We start from the raw sequence: 25,899 nt of genomic DNA on the forward strand, positions 1-25,899 counted from the left end.
TTTTTTACAACAATATTGTGTCGATTCTTTTTCTACAGACACACTAGTTGTATTCGGAAATGGTGTCTCTTAGATTATGGTTATTTAGTAGTTAAATTACGCTACATTACTCTACTATTGCAATTGTACAGCTAGGTTGCGTTCAATTGCTGTCCGCATTTCCATGTGTACTTTCAGTCCATCACATAATTATATATGTTGTTTGCTCTGGTGTTATCAACTACAAAGCATTTACTGAATGTGGTAAGTTCGAAAATTAAAATAGCTCTCACGACTGTACTGTAGAAGCAGTCATGGGATTTTGAGAATCATTCGGGCTTATCAATGTACTCTGAATATTATATTGGTCGACGCAAGTGAACCTGTAATGAGTAGTCCAAATATTCGACTCATGCCGTTGTGAAATGTATATGCTTGTAGGCACGTTCCGAAAGACTGCTACTGTTTACATAGTATAACTTCTACAGGCAGCAGTGAAGGTGTCACCTTTGTATTTTGTATTTGTATATTTGTACAACTAACATGTTGATCGTGAGTTAACAGTCTTTAAGTGTTGTAGATACTGGCCGTACCCCAGTCTGTTGGGCGGACAGTCACGCACTTGCCCAAATGTCTCCTGGTCCACACCAAATCAATACTCTGGCTTCTTGCTACACGCTTGTTGTTGAGGGTGTACCTTGTCCTGTCACCTCTGACGCTGAACAGACCGGAAGCCACCGAAGATTATCATTATCTGTCAGCACGACCGACGTCTACATCTCAAGGTGACCACAACCACCGCATACAAGCTTTGACAACATCAGTATATAGCATCTGTACATCTTTAGACAGCGACCAGTCAACACTCACGCAGTGTCCAGAAAAGTCTACCTCTCGCTTCGACATCCCAGCCGAGGACCAAACTGTGTGAACAGGCCGTGTGTTCAGATATTAACTTTTCTGTTAGGGCCTCAAACACGTTTGACAGCGTTCGGCCAATTGACTTTTCGAAACAGGAAAGGAGCCAGTGGATTCGATTGGGACCAGCGACACATGAACTTTCGTGAATGGCTGTGACATATTTTGGCCATGTACAGTGACATTTGACATTTATGAATCACTTTTAATTAATTATATATTGTACTTGAATAATATATCGTGATGTTCATGCTTTGTACGAATTAGCATAGGAATTATACGAATAAGCATTGGATCATTTCTAATATTCTCTAGCATATCAGTACATTTTGACTATATTTTATTTTAAATTGGTTACAATTAAATATATGGAATGATCGATCCTATTTTACTTCTATTGTGTTTCTTGTGATTGTCTTTTAACATATCAGATCTCACCTAGTGTTTACTTGATCCGAGTTGTGACAGCTCTTGTCCACAGGCGGAGGTTGTTATAAGGTAAAAATGTATCCCCAAACCCTCGACAATTACAACAAAATCAACCTTTAAATACATGGTTATAGCTTTAAAAACGATGGAGGCAGAAAGCTGAAGTGTTGGCGCAACAAGCAAGAAATCAATAGGGCGATGACAGCAACAGGACATTTAGGGATAGCTTCGGTGGTGTCGTTGCCAGTTAATCAATGGACATTTGTAATCGATAAGTAAGTTCCGGTAGTTTTGATCACGACACAAACACGAGTCCATGGTCTGATATTGTCTTAACCACTTAAAATCATCTATGAGGTCATGTGACAAAGACAGGCCATTTCGTCAACATAAGAAGAGGAGAACGCGGTGTGATCGTTCTAAGTTCTCCCCACTTAGTGATGACCCTGACCGGTCTGATCCTTTCGTGTATTGATGTATGCACTAAGCGGAAGTACAACTAATGTGAAAATACAGCTGATGTTGCGTTTCTTTATTATGCGAGTATAATTGCTGATAGAGACAGTTCAGAGAAAGTGTCTGAGACTTGACTGAGACGAGCCGATGCTGACAAGTCGAGCTGCAAAGTTTAACTGACCATGTGGACAAGGAACGACAATGTGTTTAGGTAACTGTAGTCGGGTCCCACTTGACGACGGAAAGCAGTTATGACAACACGAGAAATGGGAATCACACATTCAATCTATATGTTGAATTGAACCTGGGTCTTAGGCGTGACGTTGGTTCGCCCCGATTATGTTTCTAGGTTTGTCAGCACCATACCCGTGCTCGTGGGTTTCACCGAAGTGGTAAACGTCTTAGACCTGCATCACTTTGGGCTTTCCTCCCACATTAAGCTGACGTGCCGTGATGTAACTGGAATACTGTTAAAAGCGGCGATAAACCCAACTCACTCACTCAGTCACTTAGACGTGACGAGTGAACACTTTAACCACTAGTCTACCGCGCCACCTTCTTAAAAAATGAACCCATCCAAGAAAGAGATGAATTAGAACCTTGTAGAATGTGTATACAAGTGCATAAGTGTAATTGTTTCCTTAAAAGCGGATTACAGTCATCTTTACTTGAAACTAATCGCAAACCAACATGTGAAAATAATTTCCTTTCAGTTGCCGGCGATCTCTTTCGCCTGGCTTTTCAATTGTGTCGTGTAATAGGAACATTAAGTATATATCTGTGATATATAACTAGTTATTTTATTGTCATTTGATGACAGGATGTTAGAAAATATCAACACATTACTTTTTCCAGAAACATTACCACTGAATTATCTGCCACGTGACTTAAATCACTCTCACTTGAACTTTGTACGTTGTCTCAACTTCCTTTGGGGAGTTATTTTCCTTTTAATGCATGTATTGAGGTATATCAAGGTCGTGTATATTCGTAATTGAAATACATTCTCAAACGTTTTTGTACTTATTTGTTGATCACAGTGCGTCACACAATGACGTCCTTCTTGAAGTTCACAAGGATACTGAATGAATAAGTAATATCAAAGAGCTTGACAAGCTATACAATGTATTATCTGAAATAACACTGTATTTCTATTACCTGTAATATTATTTAATTGTATTGTTACTTCCTTTTTCGAATTTTGTATTTCTGATACCTATCATTATATATTATTCATCTGTCGATAGCTATCAAAGCATCAGAGAAATCCAGTTTTTATGGAGCATCTCGTGTAAAACTATGTTATCTGTCATCTGGAAATAGTAAACGGGAGTACAAGTGTCGGGTCTGAGATTTCCAAAGGGTCATCCTTTCTGTATGCCAAGAACGATTGCTGTTGTAGGTTCAATTTCAATAATGAAGATATTTTTCATAAATATATTCTATGCGTACAACACATTATATGTTAAACAAAATTGAAAGATAAAGCTCACTTTGAACATATAGACGATGCATATATTTCGCATTCAGTTAGCTCCAAGTCCCATAGTCCAAACGTATCATCGTCAAAGACCCGAGCCGCTTCAGGAGGTTAGAGAATAAACCAGTCTGGCCCACACAAACCAGTGACTGATATTTCTCTTCTCCATTAATCTATGTATGAAGATAGTCGCTGGAACTTAAAGTGCTGGCCTTTTCAGTTTCATCTTCATACCGGCTTGGTAATATCTTCAGTACAGGCATGTCGGCAACAACTGCACATCCTCTCAGAACCATACTTAGCTCAAGCCATCTGACTTTAAATGCAACATAGTCTCTGAAATGCACTGACCTCTTAAACAGCGTGTTTACAGTCACCACACATTACAATAAACGTGCATTGACATTAACACCCGAATGTTCATGGTCACGGCTACACTGAATGCTCAGCGTAATGTGAACTGTATGTTTGTGGACATTTTGATTCACAAAATTACCCCTTATTTATATAATATGATTTACAAATGTTCCACCAAGTTCACTTGAACTTGCTTCCCATTATCCAATCCTGATTCACACTGGATGTGGAAGTTGATGCGGGTCGTGGACGTTTACCACTTTGGTGAAACCCGGTCGTTGTGTACACAGTTAAAAGGGCCATCTGGAAGGCCGTAACGTTATTTTGTTAGAAACCATGAACATTCACTTATCAATGTATTTATATTATCGCAATTATAAAAAAATATTCTTGTAATGAAGAAGGAACATTCTGGACAATTAGCTGCTGCATCTGACAAAACAAGATACCTTCATTGGCTCCAAGAAGAGAGAAAAAGAAAATATACAGACATTTCATCTTAAAGTTTTATTGTTCTCAAATTGAATATATCATAACAAAACGAATAACTGACAAATAGGAATCCGAATAAAGCAAAGAAAATCCTTTCGGATTTATACCAACTAATGAAATATCAATGAGGGCATATCATTATACCGACATATTTAATTTGAAGCAATCTCCATGTTTACAAATATTTAAAATTTTCAAGCCTAACTTGTGTCAACACACTTTGATAATGGAAGAATTATATACAGTATTCTTCCATGCTATAACTGTTTAATTTTCTTATTTATTGTTCACATATTTTGTTTTAAATTCTTTAGAGATGATGTTCATGCTTTCTTGAATAACATATGATTTAACTATAACAATGTGTTATATAACTAGAAAAACACACTCTGGTTCGTATATCTCTTTTGAGGGTATGGAATGTGTTGCAATATATACATGTAAGTTAAACAAGATTGACAAGTCCAGAAGAATAGAATACTTTAGAGTTGACCTCTTTTTAACAAGAAACAACTGATATCTAAATAGTAGTCTTTAAACTCGACCGAGTTCTTAATCAAATATATAAAGTTGGATGTCCAACTGTTCATACCGTTTCAGTTTTAGATTAAAAATGCAGAAATCAAATCCACCAAAACGATGGAGTAAAGGGCATACACATCAATGTCCGGAGGACCTGGTTTTATGGATGTTTGTCCATCACAACACGTTTGGTTGTCATGATCATCTGACAACCAAGCGAGTTCAAGTGCCCTAACGCATTCACCCGTTGCTAAATATAGTAACATAAAATTATATAATAATACACAAGCTTAATAAAAACACACTGTATGCATCAGGGGGTCCACGGAACCAAATGCCAGACGCAATAACCGATAGATCTGAACACGAAGGCCGGGTTCAGGGTTCATTACTTGGCTGTATTTGTGTACTCGTACCCAACCTCATCAACAAGCACTGGTTGTCTAGTACAGACGCGTTTAGTTACAGGCAAATGGAAAACAGTTTGAATATTGCTGACTGCAGTACAAAACAACAAACAAGCAAACAACAATCTTGAAAATATACAACTTATACCAGTGCATAAAAGATATAAAAAAAATAGATCAAGATGACTATTTGTAAAATCGAAGGCAAATATATATGTTAAGGATTATGTCACACGGTCGTTACAAAGGTCTACACCATTGCTTGGGTGAGAAGTGTTGTATTGAGACTGGACAGGCTGGCATGGCCGCATAAAGTTAGACTCTCAACTTCTTACTATTGCTGATGCTTTGAACAAAAAAAAGAGTTTCCAAAGCCTCCTTTACAGTCTGCTCTACGAGATTACCGTGGCCATAATCTGGGACTTTGGACAGTGCGAGCTTGCTGACCGGTTTGCATAGGTGAGATTCTATTCTTATCAAATTGTCAAAAGATTTATGAAGAAACTCTCCCATGTCACAGAAGAGTCAAAAGTGTTTGTTTCTTACACACAAGGCGTACAATGGTCCACTCAGAGTTTACATTTGAAAAACTACTACTAAATCATACAAACACTTAATGGACAAGGTGGCATAAGGGATTGTATAAATGTAACAATTAACAACAACGCATTTTACTTACATAGTCCATGTGACAATGTACGTCTTTAACATTTATAACCATGCATATATGTAAAAGCGACAAAACCCTTCCCATAAAATTATTCATAGTATATATCTCTGATAAAAATGAAGTCGATTGTACAATTCCGACTGTATCATGATCATGTGTCTGTGGATCACTATCAAATAGTGATCATACGAGGTGTTAATGAAAAGGTGAAAGTATCCTACCCATCGTGTGACACCGGTCACAAGCACATGTTCATGCAAGTCAATTGTACATCAGAAAAACAACATGGAAACATATGGCACAAGTCAAAGTAGGGACGTGCATAGGACATATTTCTTGTCACGGATGCGTCATATTTGGAAATGTCGTCTACATGTCTACTATAAAACTTTTTGAAGGCTTTACTGCAACCTTGAATCTTTTCACCTTGATCAAAAAACATTTGAACAAGAGTCTTTGAAATATTGGTAGAAAGGGCATGCTCGATTGTATCTCAAAAGGGGTGAAATGTAGACAGCAAAGGCTGGAGCTGCTGTGATATTGCTCGACATAAAGTTCAAGTTGACTATTGGAAAGTAACCCCTCTTGTCATACAGTCATGTAGATATATTTCTGGTCATAATGAATCTTTATGTATAGATCTCAATATGAAACAATCTCGCTGGTCTCCTTTATTGCTAGTTCAGTGGAAGGGGCTGTATGCTACGTCTATTTGTTAAAGTAACAAGACCGTATAAATCTCTCTTATGTAAACTGACAGGCTTTCCTCATTCTACTCGATCCCTGTCTTCGGCTTCTGCACTTGACTGTACACATCCTCTACATCTGTAACAACAACCAAGGGTCCAAACAGACACTACAAGCACCACACATGAAATAATAAAGGATATACTACGGCCTGTAAATGATAAACTATAGTCCAAACAAATCAGTAATTGTTATTATGCTCAACATCCTGTGTTACCTAAACCTTAAAAGTATATTCACTCAGCCACTTCTTAAGTCACATATAGGTTCCTGGAGACATACTTATTCTAACCCGGGATCACCACACGATACACATAGAAACAATATGTCAGCACAGAGTCAAATGAAGACCACACAGTGTAGCAATCCAATGTGGGTTCCATTTCCACCGTGGCAGACACATGAAACCCGTCAAGGTCCGGGGTAGAATAGGTCTTCAACGACGCATGCTTGCCGTAAAAGGCGAGTATGCTTGTCGTTAAAGGCGACTAACGGGATCGGTAGGTCAGACTCGCTGACTTGGTTGATGCATATCATCGTAACCAAATAGCGTGGATCGATGCTCATGATGTCATTGAATTGTCTGGTCCAGAATCGATTATTTTACAGATCGCCGTCATGTAGCTGGAATATTGCTGAGTGCGGCATTAAACAACAAACAAACATGACAGAGTGAGTTGGGCTTAAAACCCATTTGAACCGTATTTCAATTGTATCAGTTCAATGTAGGGGGAAAGTGCGGAATAACGTTATCTTAGACGACTTTGGTGACCATTATTAGCACTGGTATGGTGCTGACAAACCTCGAAACATAAGCAGGCTAAACTACGATACCATTTTTCAGACACGGTGAAGGGACTCTTCACTTTAACGACACCGTCTCCCTTGCCCCAACAACTAATAAGAGGAGACTTACCCTCGACTGTTGACTTCTTGGGTTTGTCAGGTACGGCATAGATATCCCCACTGTCCACTCCAGGCTGATTGGTGTTCCTGTCCTCTGTGTCAGGTTGATTCTTCAACGCACTGGCATCTTCCTTCTCTGTAGACAGGTACAACACGTTTAAAAAGATTATGAAATCATCTAAACTAGATTGCGTTTCATATTAATCTATGACCATTGGTTATATTCTGAAAGGACCTCATTAAAACTGGTTTTAACATTATTCCAGTTATAACACGGCGTGTCAGCTTAATGTGGGAGGGAGGTGCGAGGTGATGCACGTCTCAGACGTTTACACCTTCGGTGAAACCCACGAGCACGGGTATGGTGCTGACAAACCTAGAAACATAATCGGGGCGAACCAGGATTCGAACTCACAATCATAGGGTTCTGTTGTGCCCAATGGACGCAACGCTGTTCAGCGAATCGCAGCGCCTTCGACGACCTGGCCACCCGTGCCCCCCAGTATCCCAGATGTAAACATATTCATTATAGATATATCCAACACAAATTTCATTCAACCATTCTCACCAAGAGGTTATCATTCCGATATCTGCATACCATCAATGTGTTTGTACCATGTTTAACACGCTCACTCTGTCAAATGTAAATGAAAACAAAGACCTACCATGAGAGGCAGATGCAGGTTCACGACAGGGTATTTGTGCGTAGTCATCATTGCCTGCGCCGCAGCTGCGGTATATGACATCTCCCTCCATCGCTGTAACAATAGGCAATAATAACACTTATAATAGTGTGGTGTGAATGAGGAGGGACACGTGGACGCGTGTACACCTTCCACTGTCCATTACTGTAACAATAGGCAATAATAAGACGTTTATAGAGTAGTGTGAATGAGGAGGGACACGTGGTACATCAAAGGAAGATAATGAAGTGGGATTGATGTATGAGGTACTTATCATGAACAGATAGATTCCTGCTGTGGACTTTTAAAGGAGCCATCCTTATTTGCCAAATAATCTGGTCCATTGTGAGATTTCCGAACCGATCTGTTATTCTATTTTCTCAACCGCTGCAATTCGAGTCATCATGTTTGTGTTCAGAAATAAGGAGACTACACTAGCATGTTAGATTCAAGTATTTCTACTTCACATGTTTTATGATCTATGTGCATTTACCAGCTAATAATAACCCTGCTTACTTAGGAACAATGTCTTAATTGCAAATTTGGCACTAAACATAGACGGAAAATGAGCGCAAGGCCGTGGAGCAATTGTCTCCCCCTAATGCATGAGTGAGTGAGTGTATGAGGGAGTAAGATGGGTTAAACGCCACTTTTAACAGTATTCCAGTTATATCGCGGCGTGTCAGCTTAATGTGGGAGGAAAGCATGTCTCAGACGTTTACCTCTGCGGTGAAACCCACGAGCACGGGTATGGTGCTGACAAACCTAGAAACATAATCGGGGCGAACCGGGATTTGAACCCACAATCATAGGTTTCTGGCGTGCCTGAGGGACGCAACTCTGCACGACGAATCACGGCACCTTAGACGACTGGGCCACTTGTGCCCCCGCCCCCTCCCTAATGCATGAACGACAGTTGAAACGTGGGACGATATGTGTTGTCATGCAGCTGTTTCTGGTTCCTCTTTTTCTTTACAGTATGTCCACATTTGATTTTACCATAGCGAACTATTGATGGGAAGCGAAGTTCATCTGTAGTACTCACCAACAGCCTCTTCAACATGTGCTCCTGGGTCTCTGGAGATACACAATCATGATAGAGTAAAATAATCTGAGTTTGAAAATTAAGTGTTGTCTATATCACGAACACGATATACATATTTCTTTGTGAAGATGTACTACACGGGATGCATGGGTCAAATCAAAGTTGATAGGAGTAATATCGGACACAATGTAGTATGAAATACTAAACTGACCACCTTAAAGCTCGGGATACAAATTTTTCCTGATCAATCTCTGCATCCTGTTGTCAAGTACACGTGTTCAGGCAGTTTATATATGTACAGCTAAAGTGACACAACCACAAATCATACCTAAAGGTAACCACGTTTGCTCAGTCATCCAATAGGTATTGATGCAATTGGAAATCGCAAATTTGTATTTGTGTCTGTACATACAATTACTCTCATGATGTGTGCCTTTATAAGTAGAGGGACATGCTTTACGATGACATGATTCATAAAACAATGGTTCTGGTTGTCACTACATGAGAGAAAAAAAAAGTTTCTTCTCTTAGAACAACCCACTTTTGCATCTACTCTAGCAATATATTTGTTTCATAATGTTACCTGTCATGATCTGTTGATGCCGGTCCATCTGTAATACGATAGACGAGGGCACTGCGTTATATTATGTTACCACAGGTGAATTAAGTTATCAGTACAACAAACATGGATCTTATGTGAATTAAGTGCAATGCATGCTACACATGTCTACATATGTTTAATTGAGACTTTTGATTTGTTAAAGATTGTTTCAAGATCCGATCTTAAAGAGATTTTGCAAAGGTTTAAGACATGTATTAAATGTTTCTCTGTTTGTTTGTTTGTTGTTTGACGCCGCAGCAATATTCAGGCTATGAGGTTTATATAAGCTGTAAATATTTGAGTCTGGACCAGACAATCTAGTGATTGACATCATGAGTCTCGATCCACGCAGTTGGGATACGATGACATGCATCAACCAGGTCAGTATAGTTGAATGGCATACATGAATGGCATTCCTCTGACAGGTTGTGGTATGAAATACTTCATTATAGCATTTACCATTAGACTTGTTCACCTCCCTCTTCGATCTGTAAAGAACACATCCAGTGATCACGAGGGCCAATAAGACGAACGCACCGCCTGCTGCTCCACCGATCAGAGGAACCAATGTGTTTATGGATGCCTGTTCCTTATCTGTTCTTTCGGTTGAATATCCTGTTGTTGCTTTTGTTGATTTTGATGTTAATGCGTCATGCCTACTGACTTTCACTTTCACCATGCTTGTTGTAGGTGCACGGGTTACTTGGGAAGTAGTTACCCCTTTAAACATATATGGTCGTTATGTTTAGACACGATACCAGACAATCAAGATGGTAACACAGTATATATTGTGCCCGTACACATATGGACAAGCGTGTACTTACATTTAGCCAGTTTTGCGTAAATTGAAATGAATCATGCATTGAAGACGAAGAATGCAATGTTATTTACATCATTTTATTGTAACAAGAAAGTGTACTTACCATAATGCATGTCCACTCGGAGATCAATGTATTGACTGTACCACTCTTGATTGACCACACAATACCATTCACCTTCGTACTGTTTACTAATATTTGTAATCTTTAATTCATATGAATTATTGAAACACGATCCGTTTCCAACATGCAAATTTACCAGTGTCTCATTTGCAGAGCCTGTGCACACACCTTTGTGATAACGGACGTAGGCGTTATACTGGTTATCGTTTCTTCGTAACCATAAAACATCGACATCCTTCTCCCAGTTAATTGAACAAGCAAACGTAATATTGCGACTCTCTTTGACATGTTTTGTGGAATTGTATTGTGGATCAGGAGCTCTCTTGACTTTCGTTTTCGGAACAAGTATGAAGACTGAAAGACATAACACAATAAACGTATTTTTAAAGTGTGTGTGTGTGTGTGTGTGTGTGTGTGTGTGTGTGTGTGTGTGTGTGTGTGTGAGAGAGTTTATGAAACATTAATGATTAGAAAACATATGCTAAGGAGAAAATGTGAATATGGCGAGAATATTTAAAGAAAAATGTAAAAACAAATAATGAGTACTTCGTGGCCAACGATTGAGCTGAATACTAGAATTCGGTGACACATACGTGAGTTAAAATGAATCTAAAACTTGGTAAAAAGTAATGATGTAAAAAGTGCACGTTCCAGGTTGTGTTAAAAGGAGATTCTACCAACATTTCAAATTGATGATTGAAACATTATTTCAAAACTTGACGTTTGCTTGGAGTAACATCAAGGTAAGTGGTAGTCTTTGTTTATGCTTTAAACTGTTGGCTACATACTTTGTTTCTAGCGCCTGTATTAAGCTTGGCCTAAGTCAAAATCCCTTCCACCACGTTCTAATTTGAATGTCCACATAACCTAACTTCAGAACTTCCTCTAGCTCTTTTAATGCATAAAAGTGAAAGATGGCAAATATATTGATTCTCAGTCATCAATCACACATAATGGTGAGAGTAATATACCTTGCTACCCTTGACCTGTTCACTGGTTTTATCAAAGGTGTGACATAAATTGAAGTGACAATTTGTGTTTGAATCGTTTCAAGTACACATGTATTACGATCAGTCCAAAATGATTGCTACAAGACTATCAACATAGCACATATTGTTGGGTGTCCCTTATTAGTCAAACAGCCCTCTTGTCACAGGATTACAAAAGCATGGGATACGGTTGATTGCTCCAATATGCAAGTACCTGAATCATTTTGTGCGAAGTGGAATGATCCACTCTGACAAAACACGTTGTAGCATGAAAGAATATATTCAAGTAAAAGTGTCAAGAAGATATCATATCCACATACAGCCATAATCAGGTTCTGCAGCTCACAGCAGTTCGTTCAGCTAATGTTCAGGGATATACAGTTAACAAGCTGGATCCCAAAACTACTGGATCTTGTGCGCCATGACTATGGGGGGTGGTATTCCTCACATAATCACCGACTGTGGCTTAACAACATACTTCCAATGGATGCAGTGTTCCTTTGTGAAGTTCTTATTGAAGAGATGTTCTTCAAATAGCATATGTCGCGTACACGCCTAGATGTTCCAATTAAACTTCAATTCATGTTCACGAGAGAGATGTCAAGGAGACCATACCACAACGTTATTATATGCAGATGATACAGAATATAGGCTTGATCTCTTGACCGACTTTGTAGTAAATACGGAATGGGTGAGTGAGTATGGTTTTACGCCGCTTTTAGCAATATTCCAGAAATATCACAGTGGGGGACACCAGAAACGGGCTTCACACAGTGTACCCATGTGGTGAATCGAACCCGGGTCTTTTGCGTGACGAGCCACTAGGCTGATCCACCACCCCAAATATGGAATGAAGTTGAATTAAGAAGAGACAGAAACTGTAGTGTTCAGAAGAGCAGAATTTTATTTTAAATGTCAGAGAAATGGTATTATAACAGAATTATGGAAAGGGCTTTATTTATTTACAAACAGTGTTCCTGTGTACACGTATCTTTGAGTGTTCATTACTACAAAAATATGACGTAGTAGAGCTCATCTTCATCTATCTGAACAAGCAACAACAGCAACATTTTGACTTTTTAGATGTATCTGCAAATATAGAACAAATCTTAAAATGACACTGTTTCTATTTGACAAGATGGTAGAACCTATTTTAACTCACTGAGCTGAAATATTGGTTTTCAATATATATATAGAGATTTTTTTAGAGGGTTCAATTTTACTATTGTAGACAAATATTCAGTGTGGGAAGCAAAACAAGTAACGAGGCAATATTAGGAGAGTTGGAAACAACAAGCAGTGACTTTTGTAGAAAAAAAAGTGTATCACATTTTGGACAAAGTTCGTAATTATGCCAGTTTCAAGATATCCTAAATGTAATTATCAAATGCTTGCACAAGAAAAAATACCCATATATACAAAATATACAATTTTGTATATTTGGTATTTCCAAAATATACAATTTTGTATAGTTGGTATTTCCAAAACTATACAATTTTGTATATATGGATAGATTTTACCACTGCTTCTTTGAATTTTTTGAACTCGTAAGAGATTTTCTTGGGGTTTGAAACTAATGTTACCGAACAGTATTTTTGCACGTGGTACTAATACGTTAATACTATTTTATTATATATTTGGAGTGTTATGAAATAATTTTTATTTATTTATGTTGACAGCATTTTACATAAGAAATATAACATTTGTGCAGATTTTAGTAACAGATAATGTAAATAATACCGCTGTCTTAATTAGATCGCGGTTTGAAAAAGCACTGTTTGTATAACGAAAGGCTGCTGCTGTTTTAATTAGGTCGGAGTTAGAAAAGCACTGTTTGTTTAACGAAAGGCTGCCGCTGTATAAACTTAATTGGGGTTAGAAAAGCACTGTTTGTATAACGAAAGGCTGCCGCTGTCTTAACTAGGTCGGGGTTAGAAAAGCACTGTTTGTATGGGGAAAGGCTGCCGCTGTCTTAACTAAATCGGGGTTAGAAAAAACACTGTTTGTATAGCGAATGACAGACGCTGTCTTAAATAAATCGGGGTTAGAAGAAGAAGAAGAAGAAATGTTTATTTAAGTGTCACATATTGTACATAAAACACATTTTAAACAAAAGCAAGTTGCCATTAAAAGTACAATATCCAGCCTCTAGGGCTTATGAGACACTCTAAAAACATTTAAAACATATAACATTATTAAATATAAAACACAAAATAAAAATATTATATACAATGTTAAGACTAGAAGAGATGCACTCTCCTTCTATACATGCTGTATAATGTGATTGCTAAAAGCGGCTGTAAAATCACTTCTTGCATCAAATAAGATAATTGCTGAATGCTATTAAAATAATAAAAGTCCTGGTTTAATTCAGCTGCCTTGTGTAGTAGTTGATATCTCAGGTCACTGTATACAAAACAATCTATTAAAAAGTGTGATTCATCCTCAATAACATAATTATTTTTTTCTGCACAAAATTTACATATTCTATCATTTAAAGGAATAGGTGGCTTGGCATAGCGGCCTGTTTCGACTAATAGAGGGAGGTTACCACACCTAAACTTAGATAAAACACTGCGATAATCCCCTCGCTTCACACATTTCACATAGTGGCTCACATTCACATCAAATTTGAAAAGTCTGAAAGTCCTTAGCTTGTTACCATTTGGTTTGTTCTCATCATCCCACACTTGTTTACACCATGTTTCACTATCTTTCTCTTTCAAGATATCCTTCAGTAAGTTCACTTTTTTCTTGTTATTGTCACTGTCACTGATAATCCCATCCACATTTAAGTCTCGTATCAGCATTTCAGTTCTTTTATCAAGAGATTTACTTTGATACATTGCCCACTTATGAATAATATTTGGGATTCTGCTATCTGGCATTGATTCACATCTGAAGAATTGTCTAAATAATTCTATCTTTTGATCCACATCACTTGATGACCATCCCATATCGCTGCGAATCGCCAAGTTAGAAGCATTTTGACCGGTTCCTAGAAAAAATCTACAAGCTTTGTTTTGGATGACTTGCACCTCCCTGTATTTGTTAATCCCCCATATACCAGCTCCATAGAACAAAACAGGCTTGATAAGGGTATTGTACAACTTGGTATACACTTCATAGGACATCCCACCACAACTTCTAAATTTAGTGTACAATGCAGATAGTGCTCTACTGGCAGATTTACAAAGTTCTTTTACAGTCTTATGCATGTCCATATGTTGATTCAACCAGATGCCCAGGTATCTATAGCTCTCTGTATATGGTACAACATTTAAGCCACATTTAAACTGGTAATCTGAAATGATTGTAGACTTGGGTCTGAAATGCACAACTTGTGTTTTCTCACAGTTTATTTCTAACCTCCACTTTCTGCACCATTCACTGAGTATACATAGCATTTTCTGTAGAGATTCTTCATCCGGGGCGATTAATGCTAGGTCATCCGCATATAGGAGAACAGATAACATATAGTTCTCTATTTCAATTCCACATTGTAAACCTTTCAATTCCTCAGCAAGATCATTGATGTAAATAGAAAATAAAGTTGGGGATAATTTACAGCCTTGTTTAACACCATAATTTACATCAAATGGATCTGTATACAAGTCATTTAATTTAACTGTGCATTGCACATTGTTGTAGAGTGACTGTATGCATTGAAGAATTTTTCCTTTTATACCACATTTCATAAGCTTGAACCATAAGCATTGCCTGTCAACAGAGTCAAATGCCTTCTTTATGTCAACAAAACACACAAATGTTGACTTTTTAGTGGACTTTCTCACATTGATGATGTTGTAAAGTGCATAAACATGATCTATGCAACTGCGATTCTGTCTGAATCCATTCTGCTCTTCTACTAATGTATTATTATCTTCTAGCCAGGATTGAATCCTCCTATTTAAGATGTCTGTGTATACCTTACATGGAATAGATAACAGAGTTATTCCTCTATAGCTAAGTGGGTCAAGTGGATCACTATTTGACTTTGGAATAGGATTTATGATTCCTTTATTCCATTCATGAGGTGCAACTGAATTCTCAAAACAAAGTGTATTAATTTGTGGAGTAGCTTAATACAGTGATTATTTTGTAGGACTTCAGCAGGAATATTATCCAAACCAACAGCTTTACCTTTCTTGAGATGATTAACAGCTATTTCAACCTCACTGAATGAAATAGGTTTATTTAAACTTGAGATATCTCTGTCTTCTTCTATTTTTTTCAATTTAGCTAATTCTTCTATTATATTTTGATAAAATTCACCATCAAACAGTTTACTGCTCTTTTCTTCATTAGCAGAAAACAATGAATGATATGAGTCTCTCCAGTGTTGTGAAACAGTGTCTGCATCAGATGTGATTTCTTCATTGTCTAACTTCATCTTCATGGGAATTTGTTTCTTCCTATCATTTGATAACCCCAGTTTACCAATTTCTCTCCAGAACTCATTACTTTTGTTTTCTTCACACATAGATAACAGTTCATCTCTTTGTTGATTTTGATACAGTCTCTTTGTTTTCCTTAGAAACTTGTCAAATAGTTTTCTTTTATCAACATAATCTCTTCTTAAAGCTCTTTTATTGTGTTGTGAACCTGAACAAGATAACCACAGTCTTTCTTTTTCACACATACAGTCCCATTTTCCCTGAAGATCTTCATTCCAATATGGTTTGAACCTTGATTTAAATCTTCTTTTGATATTATTTCTTCTACTACCCATTTTCTTTAATTTTTCATCCATTTCCTCATATATTAGGTCTGTAAAAGATTGGTAGGCTTCAGATACACTTCTTTCTTCACTTAGTTGCTTCTCAATTTTAGAAATTGTTTCATTCACTTTCTTGGTAATGTTTTCATCATTAAAAAAGTTACTTGGGAGATTGTTTGTATTAAACTTGTCACATTTACTAGTCTTGGTTAGAAAAGCACTGGTTGTATAACGAGAGGCTATCGCTGTGGTGTCGGCCCGGGAAGTCGAAAATATATTTACCAGTAGTACCGGAAAGGCGAATGGAGGGGTAAGGGACTGGGGACCGGGAAGGCGAATGAAAAGATCAGTGATGTGTACCCTCGTTATGTATACAACGGACACTTATACATTGAGGACACTGGGGTGTTGTGAGACGGAAAAGTGAAGAAAGAGATAAAACAAATTGAACTCACAGAATGTGATTACTAACTTCCATTAAACTCGTGAGACGGAAAAATAAAGAAAGAGATAATCTACTAAAATTGTTAAAATTGAACTCAGAGAATGTGATTACTAACTTCCATTGAACTCAGATTAAGTAATCTAGTAAAAAAACGATGAAGCTATAACAACACGCGGGAATCAGTTAATCTCTACTACTATATCTTGTATTGAGAAGATGCGACTTTAACGTAAAAGTTGTTTGAATTGTGAGTAGGATGTCTCTTTGTTCTGAAACCCAAGTTAGAAGTATATAAGATTTTTATATGTATTCTGTCTTCTACACCACACATTTCTCGATCTAGCCATGACGGAGTAAACAAGGTTTAAAGCGGACAAACGTACCATACTATACCAATATTTAATCACGCAGACCACTAGAACAACATAGTTCTCCCTCCTCCTATTCAACTGGGACACCAAACAAATACCCCAAGTGGGATCGGACAATAGATTCTTCCCAAGCCGGCGGCCATCTTGGCCAGTGACTAACCCCCCAGGGCTACCCCCAAGGACAAACAAGCTCGATAAGTGCTTTTTCTATCTCCCTCCCCCCTCTATTCTTTCTTAATTTACCTGGCAATTGTTGGTAATCGTTGTATTATTAATACGCTCTAATACTTCCAACTGATAGTATTCACTAGTTTAGCTTAAATACCATCTTGTAACTTTTGTACGCCATATTTTACTTTCACTAAATCTAGTCTTGATTCTATTGGCTTATTAAATCCTTGTGTTATATTGTTGTATTGCTACCCCCCTTGCCTATACAAACCATGTCCACAACTACCCCCCCTCCACCTACATCCCCCAACACAGACTCCATATTCACAACACCCATTCACTCAGACACCCACTTCCCGGGACTCACACCCACCCACAGCCAAAACCCTATCCCCTTTGACTTTGGGATAGATTTTCAGGAATTTTCTTTTAATCAACCCCACAGCAGCATCACATCCCCCAGCATACAACCCCAAATTCCCCCTCCCCCACCACACACACAACAAACCAAAACCAAAACAGCCCCCAAACCCCCATCCCCAAAACCAACCAAGCGACCCCACCAATCCCCAGCAGAATCCCTGCTCACGACAAAGAAAACTTGTGCCAAGCAAACACCCCCATCCACCTCAACATCTGAACAGACTACAGCAACAAACCAAACCAAACTTACACTGTTAGCATTCTCAACCAACACCACACCACTCAACGACACCTTCTCAAACAATAAATTCGCCCTCTGCCTGCAAAAAGCACATATATCATACAAATACATAAACAGACGTGGCAGGGGGTTTAAGATCACCTTTCCTTCACAAGACACACTCAACCAAGCACGTAGACAGACAATGATAGATGGTCTTAACATTACATGGCAAACACCAAAATGGCTCACATCTATACAAGGGGTTATATACATAGACCATAGGGACACACAAGAGGACATACTAGAGTACATCCAAACAGCAAACCAACTCCACACACAACCCCAAATCACAGATTACAAGAGCATCAATAACAGAACACCCATACCAGGTAGAACCACAACACAAACTATCTTTCTTACCTTCAAGAGCACTACATTACCCACACATATAACTTTCGGAGCAATAATCCAATAAGAAAAAACCCACCACAATGTAACATATGCCACTCCTACAACCATACTACAGCTACTTGCCGACAACCGCCCATGTGCCAGAAATGTGGGTCCCTCAGACATGAAACCCCAGAGTGCACATGGGCGGCCTACTGTATACAGTGTGAAGCCGAAGGTCATACAGCCACACAAAATACTTGCCCACTCAAACAACAACACATCCTCCGGCTCAACAAACACAACAAACAGGAACACTTACCCAAACCGGCCAGAATACTACAACCATACAATAGCCATCCAGATTTTGAAGATCTATCAGACACATCATCCTCTACATCACTACCTGCCCCTATTCCCCCTACCCATACCCGACCCATCCAGTCCAAACGTAAACAACTCTTCTCCACTCCTGTCCCAACCCACCAGACCATCCCCCACCCAACAAACACCATCCCACCCACCCACGTAGTAAACACTGCCCCTCCCCGCACAGATAACCCAACCCAGGTATGCCCCCCCCCCCCCCCCAACAGTACCCCCACCCACAACACACAACACCCTCCCCAAGGCCACCACCCCCCTGCTACCTACCCCTAACCCCCACCTGACCATCCTACCCCCCCCAACACATATCCCAACCCAACCACAACCCCCTCTCCCCGTCCATCCTACCCCCCCCCCACAACCAACTTCTCATCCCATCCAAACCCCCATTCACACACTCTTCAGATGTGCCATACCAATCCTAGCCACCCAACTACAAATCCAATCCAAAACACACAAAGCCAAAGCACATTTATCTAGAAAACCACTACTCGCCCAGAAAATACAATCACTCAGGTCAACTACACCCAAACCAATCACCCCACAAAAACTACACTCCAACACAAACAAGATCATAGAATTCCTGTCAGCAGTTCTTCTTATCAAAAACCCCACCCCCAAAAAAATCCACAACATAGCCTTGGTGTCTAACCTATATCAAAAACCATATCACCACTTCCAAACTGCCATAAAAGCTCTCAAATAATGAGTTAAATCAATCCCATACCCTTCTTCCAAATCAGCCCCATAGCACCATGCATTTGGCCATAACATCCCCACAAATCTATAAAACAGAACATGGTGTTTTTGCAGTGGAACTGTAATGGTCTCAATACTAATGGGCATGAACTTAAGGCCCTCATTGCCCTAAACAAAATTGCCCCATATATAATAGCAGTACAAGAAACAAAACTATCTCCCAAAAAAGCCTTCAAATTGCCAGGCTACACTTTCATTCGACAAGATAGAACCAGACCACCTAATAAGCCAGCCCCCCCCCCCCCCCCCCCATTGAGGACTAGGCCTGTTTATCAAAAACACCGTTCAATACAAAGAATTATCTATCCCTACTCCTAATCTAGAAGTCCTGGCGGCTAATATCACCATCAATGACACTAAAATAACTGTAATTAACTGCTACCACACCAAAACCAAACCGTTTAACCCTGAAGATTTAGAAACTCTCTCCAAATTTATAGGCCCAAATACCCTCATCCTAGGAGACTTTAATGCACATCACCCACTGTGGGGCACTAAAAATTACCAAGATAGATTTGGAAAATACATAATAGAATGGTTAGACACCAAAAATCTCATCTGCTTAAACGACAATAGAGCCACAAGATTCCCGACCAGCCACCTACAATCTCCCACTGCAGTGGACCTATCCATCACTACCCCCCCAACTCTTCCAAAAACTCACTTGGGACCCCCACAATGACACCTGGGGCAGTGACCATTTCCCTATTAAAATTTCTATAAATATCCTCCCCGACAAGCCCCTATCTGACCCCAATCCCATTTCTGTTTCCCAAAAACAAACTAAATTCAATTTTGCTAAAGCGGACTGGCAGGAGTTTGCCACACTATGTAACCAAATAGACACACACAGCATACATAGTACTGACATCGATACCTTCAACACAAACCTTAGCAATATACTATACAACATATCCATTAAATGCATTCCTACAACCAAAATAAAACCTTCACATAATACAGTACCATGGTGGAGCCCTGAAATTATTCAATCTAGAAAACTCAGGAAAAAAGCTCTCAATAAGGCTAAACATGATAGAACTAAACTCCATTTGGCTCATAAACAAAGAAATCTTACTAAAGAACTAATCATGGCAACAAAAAGAAACCATTGGCAAACTTTTACATCAACTTTGACGATGGGCAAACAAAATTCAAAAATTCTATGGAATAAGCTTAAAGCAATAAAAGGCATCGCCAAATCTTCTAACTCGCCCAACTTTCCCCAACTTAAAACAGATAAAGAAAAGGCCAATGCCATGGCGGCCCATCTTTCGGCCGTAAGCAGCTCCGCCAACCACTCCAAACACATACAAGACACTATAAACACTCAACCTGCATTCCAAAATAGATCACCACTCTCACACCTTGCCATAAATAAACTCATCAACATCCACGAACTACAAAACGCCTTAAAAAGCAAAAACACAGCCCCAGCCACTGGATTAGACAATATAAGCTACAAAATTCTCAATCATATCCCCATCAAAATTCAAAAATTAATACTTCAACTATACAATCAAATTTGGACTTCTGGCCACCTCCCCAAAACATGGAAAAATGCTTTAGTGGTGCCAATTCTAAAACCAGGGAAATCCCCAAATGACCCTGACTCCTATCGCCCCATCTCTCTCACATCTCATCTATGTAAAATAATGGAAACAGTAATAAACAACAGACTAAAGCATAAAATACAAAACAATAGCCTTATAAAAGAGGACCAGAGTGGCTTCACAGCAAACAGACAGACTCTAGATCATATTTTAAATTTGGAACATGATGATAGGACAGCTCAAGCACAAAAACAATACACTGTGGCCATTTTTATAGATTTTTCTAAAGCATTTGATATGGTTTGCATTGACATTGCTAGTCGTTGGACCAAAGCTTGTGACATACGTAAATTATATATTAAAAAAATAACAAGATTTGGCGTTGAGTTGGCTGTATCGATACGTTTATCTCTACTTTTCATCAACGACTTAAAGATGTTCGCCTTCAGAAATGGAAATTTAATTTTCGTGATAATCATCTACGTGAACCATCTCTACATACAGAAAAATATATCTCCTTCATAAAAAAACCTTCAAATTAAAATAAGCACCAAGTAGATTTAAATGTGGAAGTCATAATGTCAGATGGGAAACTATTCCAAGAGAAGAGCGACTTTGCCGTTCCTGTCATTCTTCAGCTGATATCTCCGTTGTGGAAAATGAAAGACATTTTATGTTTGTTTATACAAGGTATACCAATTACAAAGTGAAATAACAACTGCCATCTATGAATTACGAACGCACCAGTGCTATATTCAACATGTACAATAAAGAAAAGGAGTGAGTGAGTGAGTGAGTTGGGTTTAACGCCGCTTTTAACAGTATTCCAGTTATATCACGGCTTGTCAGCTTTATGTAGGAGGAAAGCCCGAAGTGATGCAGGTCTCAGAGGATTAACACTTCGGTGAAACCCACGAGCATGGGTACGGTGCTGACAAACAAAGAAACGGAAACATTGAAAGAAGAACCAGTATTTTGTTTCAGTTTTATTCAAAGGAGGAATTGAATAACTGAACGTTTTTGAATATATGTAATGAGGATGAATTCATTTGATATTTAGGATTATTGATTTAATCATTACATATAACGTTAAGCCACTTGAATTTGTAATATAAAGTATCACATAAACTGTTTGGACATATGCATTTTTGTACAGCCTAGTATACATTAGTCATATTATGATATGATAGCAAGGTTTTTAAGGCAGCTTATTTATAGAAATGACCTTTGACATGTGAGGGTGTCTAAAAAAAGTAACAAATATTAAACATTGGAAATGAAAGATGTTCTGTCCCTTTTACCCATTTAAAGCATAAATATGTATGTCTTATTGATACTTTAATATCATATAGCCATATGTATGCTCATCCGGGTTGTGAAATGATAATATGTAATTATTTTAGACCTTTTTCGTAAGTTGGACATGAAATTGTCTACCACAAGGTATCAAAATCCCAATAATAGAAAACAGGATCTGTTCGCAATCTTGATTGTCATTAAGGTTTTGTCTACTGATTCTCCATCCACAATTTCATTGAAACACAACCAAGTCACACTTGAATTCATGATACCTACATGCACTAGTGTGTCCAAGGTCGAGGTCAACATGAGAGAACATGTCTAAATAGTCAGAGATAACATGCAATCCCTCTTTATGCTGAGTGGTTGAGATTCGTGAAGACTATATGTCCATCTTGTTAAAGTGTCCTGATATACAACAATACCTTTACATTGTGACTTTTACCACCTGAATGACTAAACTCATTGTAATTTGATTTTACTCTTAGTCTTTATTGAGATTAGTAATTGGCTTACTTGAATTCCTTTTTGTATAAAGAAATAATACATTTTAGCAGCAGAACTTACTCTCACATCTTTCAGTTAATTGTGTTAACTCCTAGTTGTGAAGCTCCAATGTATGTTATAAATATGTTATGGGCCTGTCAGTTATTTGTATTAACTCCTAGTTGTGAATCTCCAATTGTTTTTCAAGAGTATAGGCGTCAAAGGAATAAAGGTTTTCGATTTAACGGTCCTTACACGTCTTTCAAAACAGTGAATAATCAATTCAGCTTCTCGGGGTATACTCCCACTATTGTTTTAATTAATTTCTACTTTGCTGTATAACAAATAGGAGTATAACAAATCGCTAATGGGATATGGCCCATTGTTGAATGTTTGAAACGAACAATATTTGATCTTGACATTGTGAAATATTAAAATAACAAATATCAATCTGTAGCTAGCTGTTTTATGACTAGCATCCTGTTTGGATACCCCATTAAACCAATTGTTGCCCTCGGTCCTATTTCACACATTGTATGCCTGTCAGGGATTAATCCCCTGAGTAGACAATTGAAGGCATCTTCGATGTAGTTATTAAGACTTATGTTGACATTCGTTGTGGGCACGGTAATCAAACGGACATGCAGACAGACGAAAAGTCGTAGCATGATTAAACAATCGAAAGATGGCAGTCTGGACGCCGTAAAGTAGTCTCTTTCTGATAATAGATATTTAGAATGTGAACATTCTTCGCTTTAGTTATTTCCAGTTTTTCGAACTTAAGTAAAACATGCAAGTGTATCCAATGGACGTACACCTTGCACGAGTGCCTCAAATATATACTGTATAGCCTTTAGTTTGGTCAATATATTTATATGCATACTTACTGTCGGTGTCTTCCTCTTTGGCTTCTGATACACTTGAAGCCATAACCAGCCAACACAAGGCGTATGTTACTAGCAGACATCCCATGTTGCACTGATCGAATACAACACAAGCAATACATATTATATCCCTGTGTGTGGTATAGTACTTGCTCCTTGTGCAAGTGCCCAATAGCCTCCCTTACTGGTACTTGAATAACAATGCTTCATAATAGGCGTAAAATAAACAGTTCATTTAGCTATTGTTCTTGTCAGGTTAGAATAGGGAGTATTTAATAGAAAGTAATTCAAAGGAGACTATTGAATAAGGAAGAAACTATCGGTTGATCTAATATTTCAAAACATTCGTCTGTGGATAATTATTTATTTTGACTTTTGAAAAGTCTTTTATAAACAATCATCGCGTAGTTAATTATTGCTCTGACGATCTTAAGAAAATATGCGAGTGTATTCCATGGACTAAACATTACATGAATGTCTCAAATAAGTAGAGTTTTGCCTTTAGTTTGGTTATGAATACATTTACTTCCTACCAATGATATACAAGACCAAATAACGTTCATGTCATCAAACTCTCGAACAAACATAAACGAATGCACTGTTGCGTTTTCAATTGCTAACTGAAAAATATACATATATGGACATTACTTATTACTACACCTACATGATCATAAAGAATTATCAGCTGGTGGTGATTATTTATGCTCTCATGTGCTGTTAAATATTTCGGTTCTCAGATCTTATATCTTCACGCAGCTCACCGGTCTGAATAATATTAAATGCAATGTGTTCTATTCAGAAATGTGAACATGTCTAAAATAGTTTCATGTGGGGATGAGAGAGGTGAGTTTATTTAGGATGGAAAGCCCAAAGTGATGCATGACGTAGAAGAGATTAAAATGTCAGTCCAAGAATCATAATTAGCGCAAATATGGGATTCGAACCCACTGCAATATTACACCGTTAGGGTGTTGGCTCAGTGATGGACTCGAGTTATGCGTAGCATTGGTCATGGGTTTGAATTTGGCCGTCCACAAACGACCGAGTGTCAGAATACTTTTCTAGGAATGGCAGTACTTGGCTCTGGGATGATATTAGTATTTGTTGGCAACAACCTTGAGCCCCTCTCATCCAGAGAATGCACAGGTGATGGTCAGAATATGCATACTCCATGTCACATCATTCATCCATTTCGATCGATTGTCCATTATGATTTAGTTCATGTGATCCATTTTGTTTTTTTCTGTTCCTATAATTTCGCCATCAATGTCAACAAGATGTTTGACGTATACGATACAGGTGTCAATCTCACATTAACAAAAGTAAAAGAAATCGAAATAGGAACACTCAATCAACTTTTGTTACCAAGTATTCAAAACCGTATCTGAATCTCCCCAACACGTTCTGGTGTCACATCGGTGGGACCAACTGTCAACTATTTTGGGCCCATCGGTTTCAAAGGAGGCGTTTATTTTGGAAAGAATTTCAATATATCATTTCTGACACAAGGCTGGGTTACTGTCATTTTCATAAATCCTCAAGATGTCTATGTAAGGAATATAAAGGTACCCAAAACATCCACCTAAATCCACGACATTACCAAAACGATATTCTCAGGATTCAGATACTACTTTTTTTATCAGTGGACAACCAAACTAACCAGGGAATGTGTTGGTTTATTGTCTATGAACATTCAGTCGATGTCTTTAAATATTATAAATGTGAAGAGTAGTTTCATTAACAAAAAAAAAGAAAAAAAAAGAGTTTCTGGGCTGCTCGTCACTTCCTCCACCACTCATGACAAGAATAACCAGAGCAATATTACAACGAAAATATCAGGCCTTGGGACACCTTAATTGGGCTTAACGTTTCATATGGATGGCAACGACATGTATCTGGTACGCTGTATGTTGCTAATTATGATGTATACGTCCTGCTTGTTCAAATGTTGAATACGACCATTTCAAAGCAGCATATATGTGTGGTAATTCTAGTTATCTTAGAGGCACAAGACCATATATAAGTCAGAGTTTCAAACACATTACTTATATATGTAGTTTTTTGTTGATGAAGGTATCAACGAAAAAGAGGTGTGCACATTTGCATTAGTCGGCAGGAGTGCTGACTTCATAGACTTTCAAATCGACACAGATGGACACCTTTGAA

At 38.2% G+C, this 25,899-nt stretch overlaps 1 protein-coding gene across 1 annotated transcript; it reads right to left on the minus strand.

The window, feature by feature from the left end:
• Nucleotides 1-4,707: 4,707 nt before the first annotated feature.
• Nucleotides 4,708-23,811, minus strand: LOC139457529 (uncharacterized). The gene is made up of 8 exons (XM_071238912.1): nucleotides 23,737-23,811; nucleotides 10,616-10,987; nucleotides 10,152-10,412; nucleotides 9,675-9,702; nucleotides 9,092-9,123; nucleotides 8,029-8,121; nucleotides 7,374-7,499; nucleotides 4,708-6,535 (listed from the first exon to the last, which is right to left on the minus strand). Exons 1-8 carry the CDS (start codon nucleotides 23,777-23,779, stop codon nucleotides 6,483-6,485), a joined length of 1,008 nt encoding a protein of 335 aa, XP_071095013.1. The 5' UTR covers nucleotides 23,780-23,811; the 3' UTR covers nucleotides 4,708-6,482.
• Between the last annotated feature and the right edge of the window lie 2,088 nt (nucleotides 23,812-25,899).

The sequence above is a fragment of the Haliotis cracherodii genome, unplaced genomic scaffold (assembly GCF_022045235.1).
Source record: "Haliotis cracherodii isolate W230 unplaced genomic scaffold, xgHalCrac1.p SCAF_12, whole genome shotgun sequence".
Classification (NCBI taxonomy): domain Eukaryota; kingdom Metazoa; phylum Mollusca; class Gastropoda; order Lepetellida; family Haliotidae; genus Haliotis; species Haliotis cracherodii.

Coding starts and splice junctions, on each gene's coding strand:
- LOC139457529 (XM_071238912.1), bottom strand. CDS start 23,779: ATGGCTTCAAGTGTATCAGAAGCCAAAGAGGAAGACACCGACA. Junction 9,703..10,151: donor GGAGGTGAACAAGTCTAATG/GTAAATGCTATA, acceptor ATCGTATTACAG/ATGGACCGGCATCAACAGAT. Junction 8,122..9,091: donor ACATGTTGAAGAGGCTGTTG/GTGAGTACTACA, acceptor CTATTGTTACAG/CGATGGAGGGAGATGTCATA.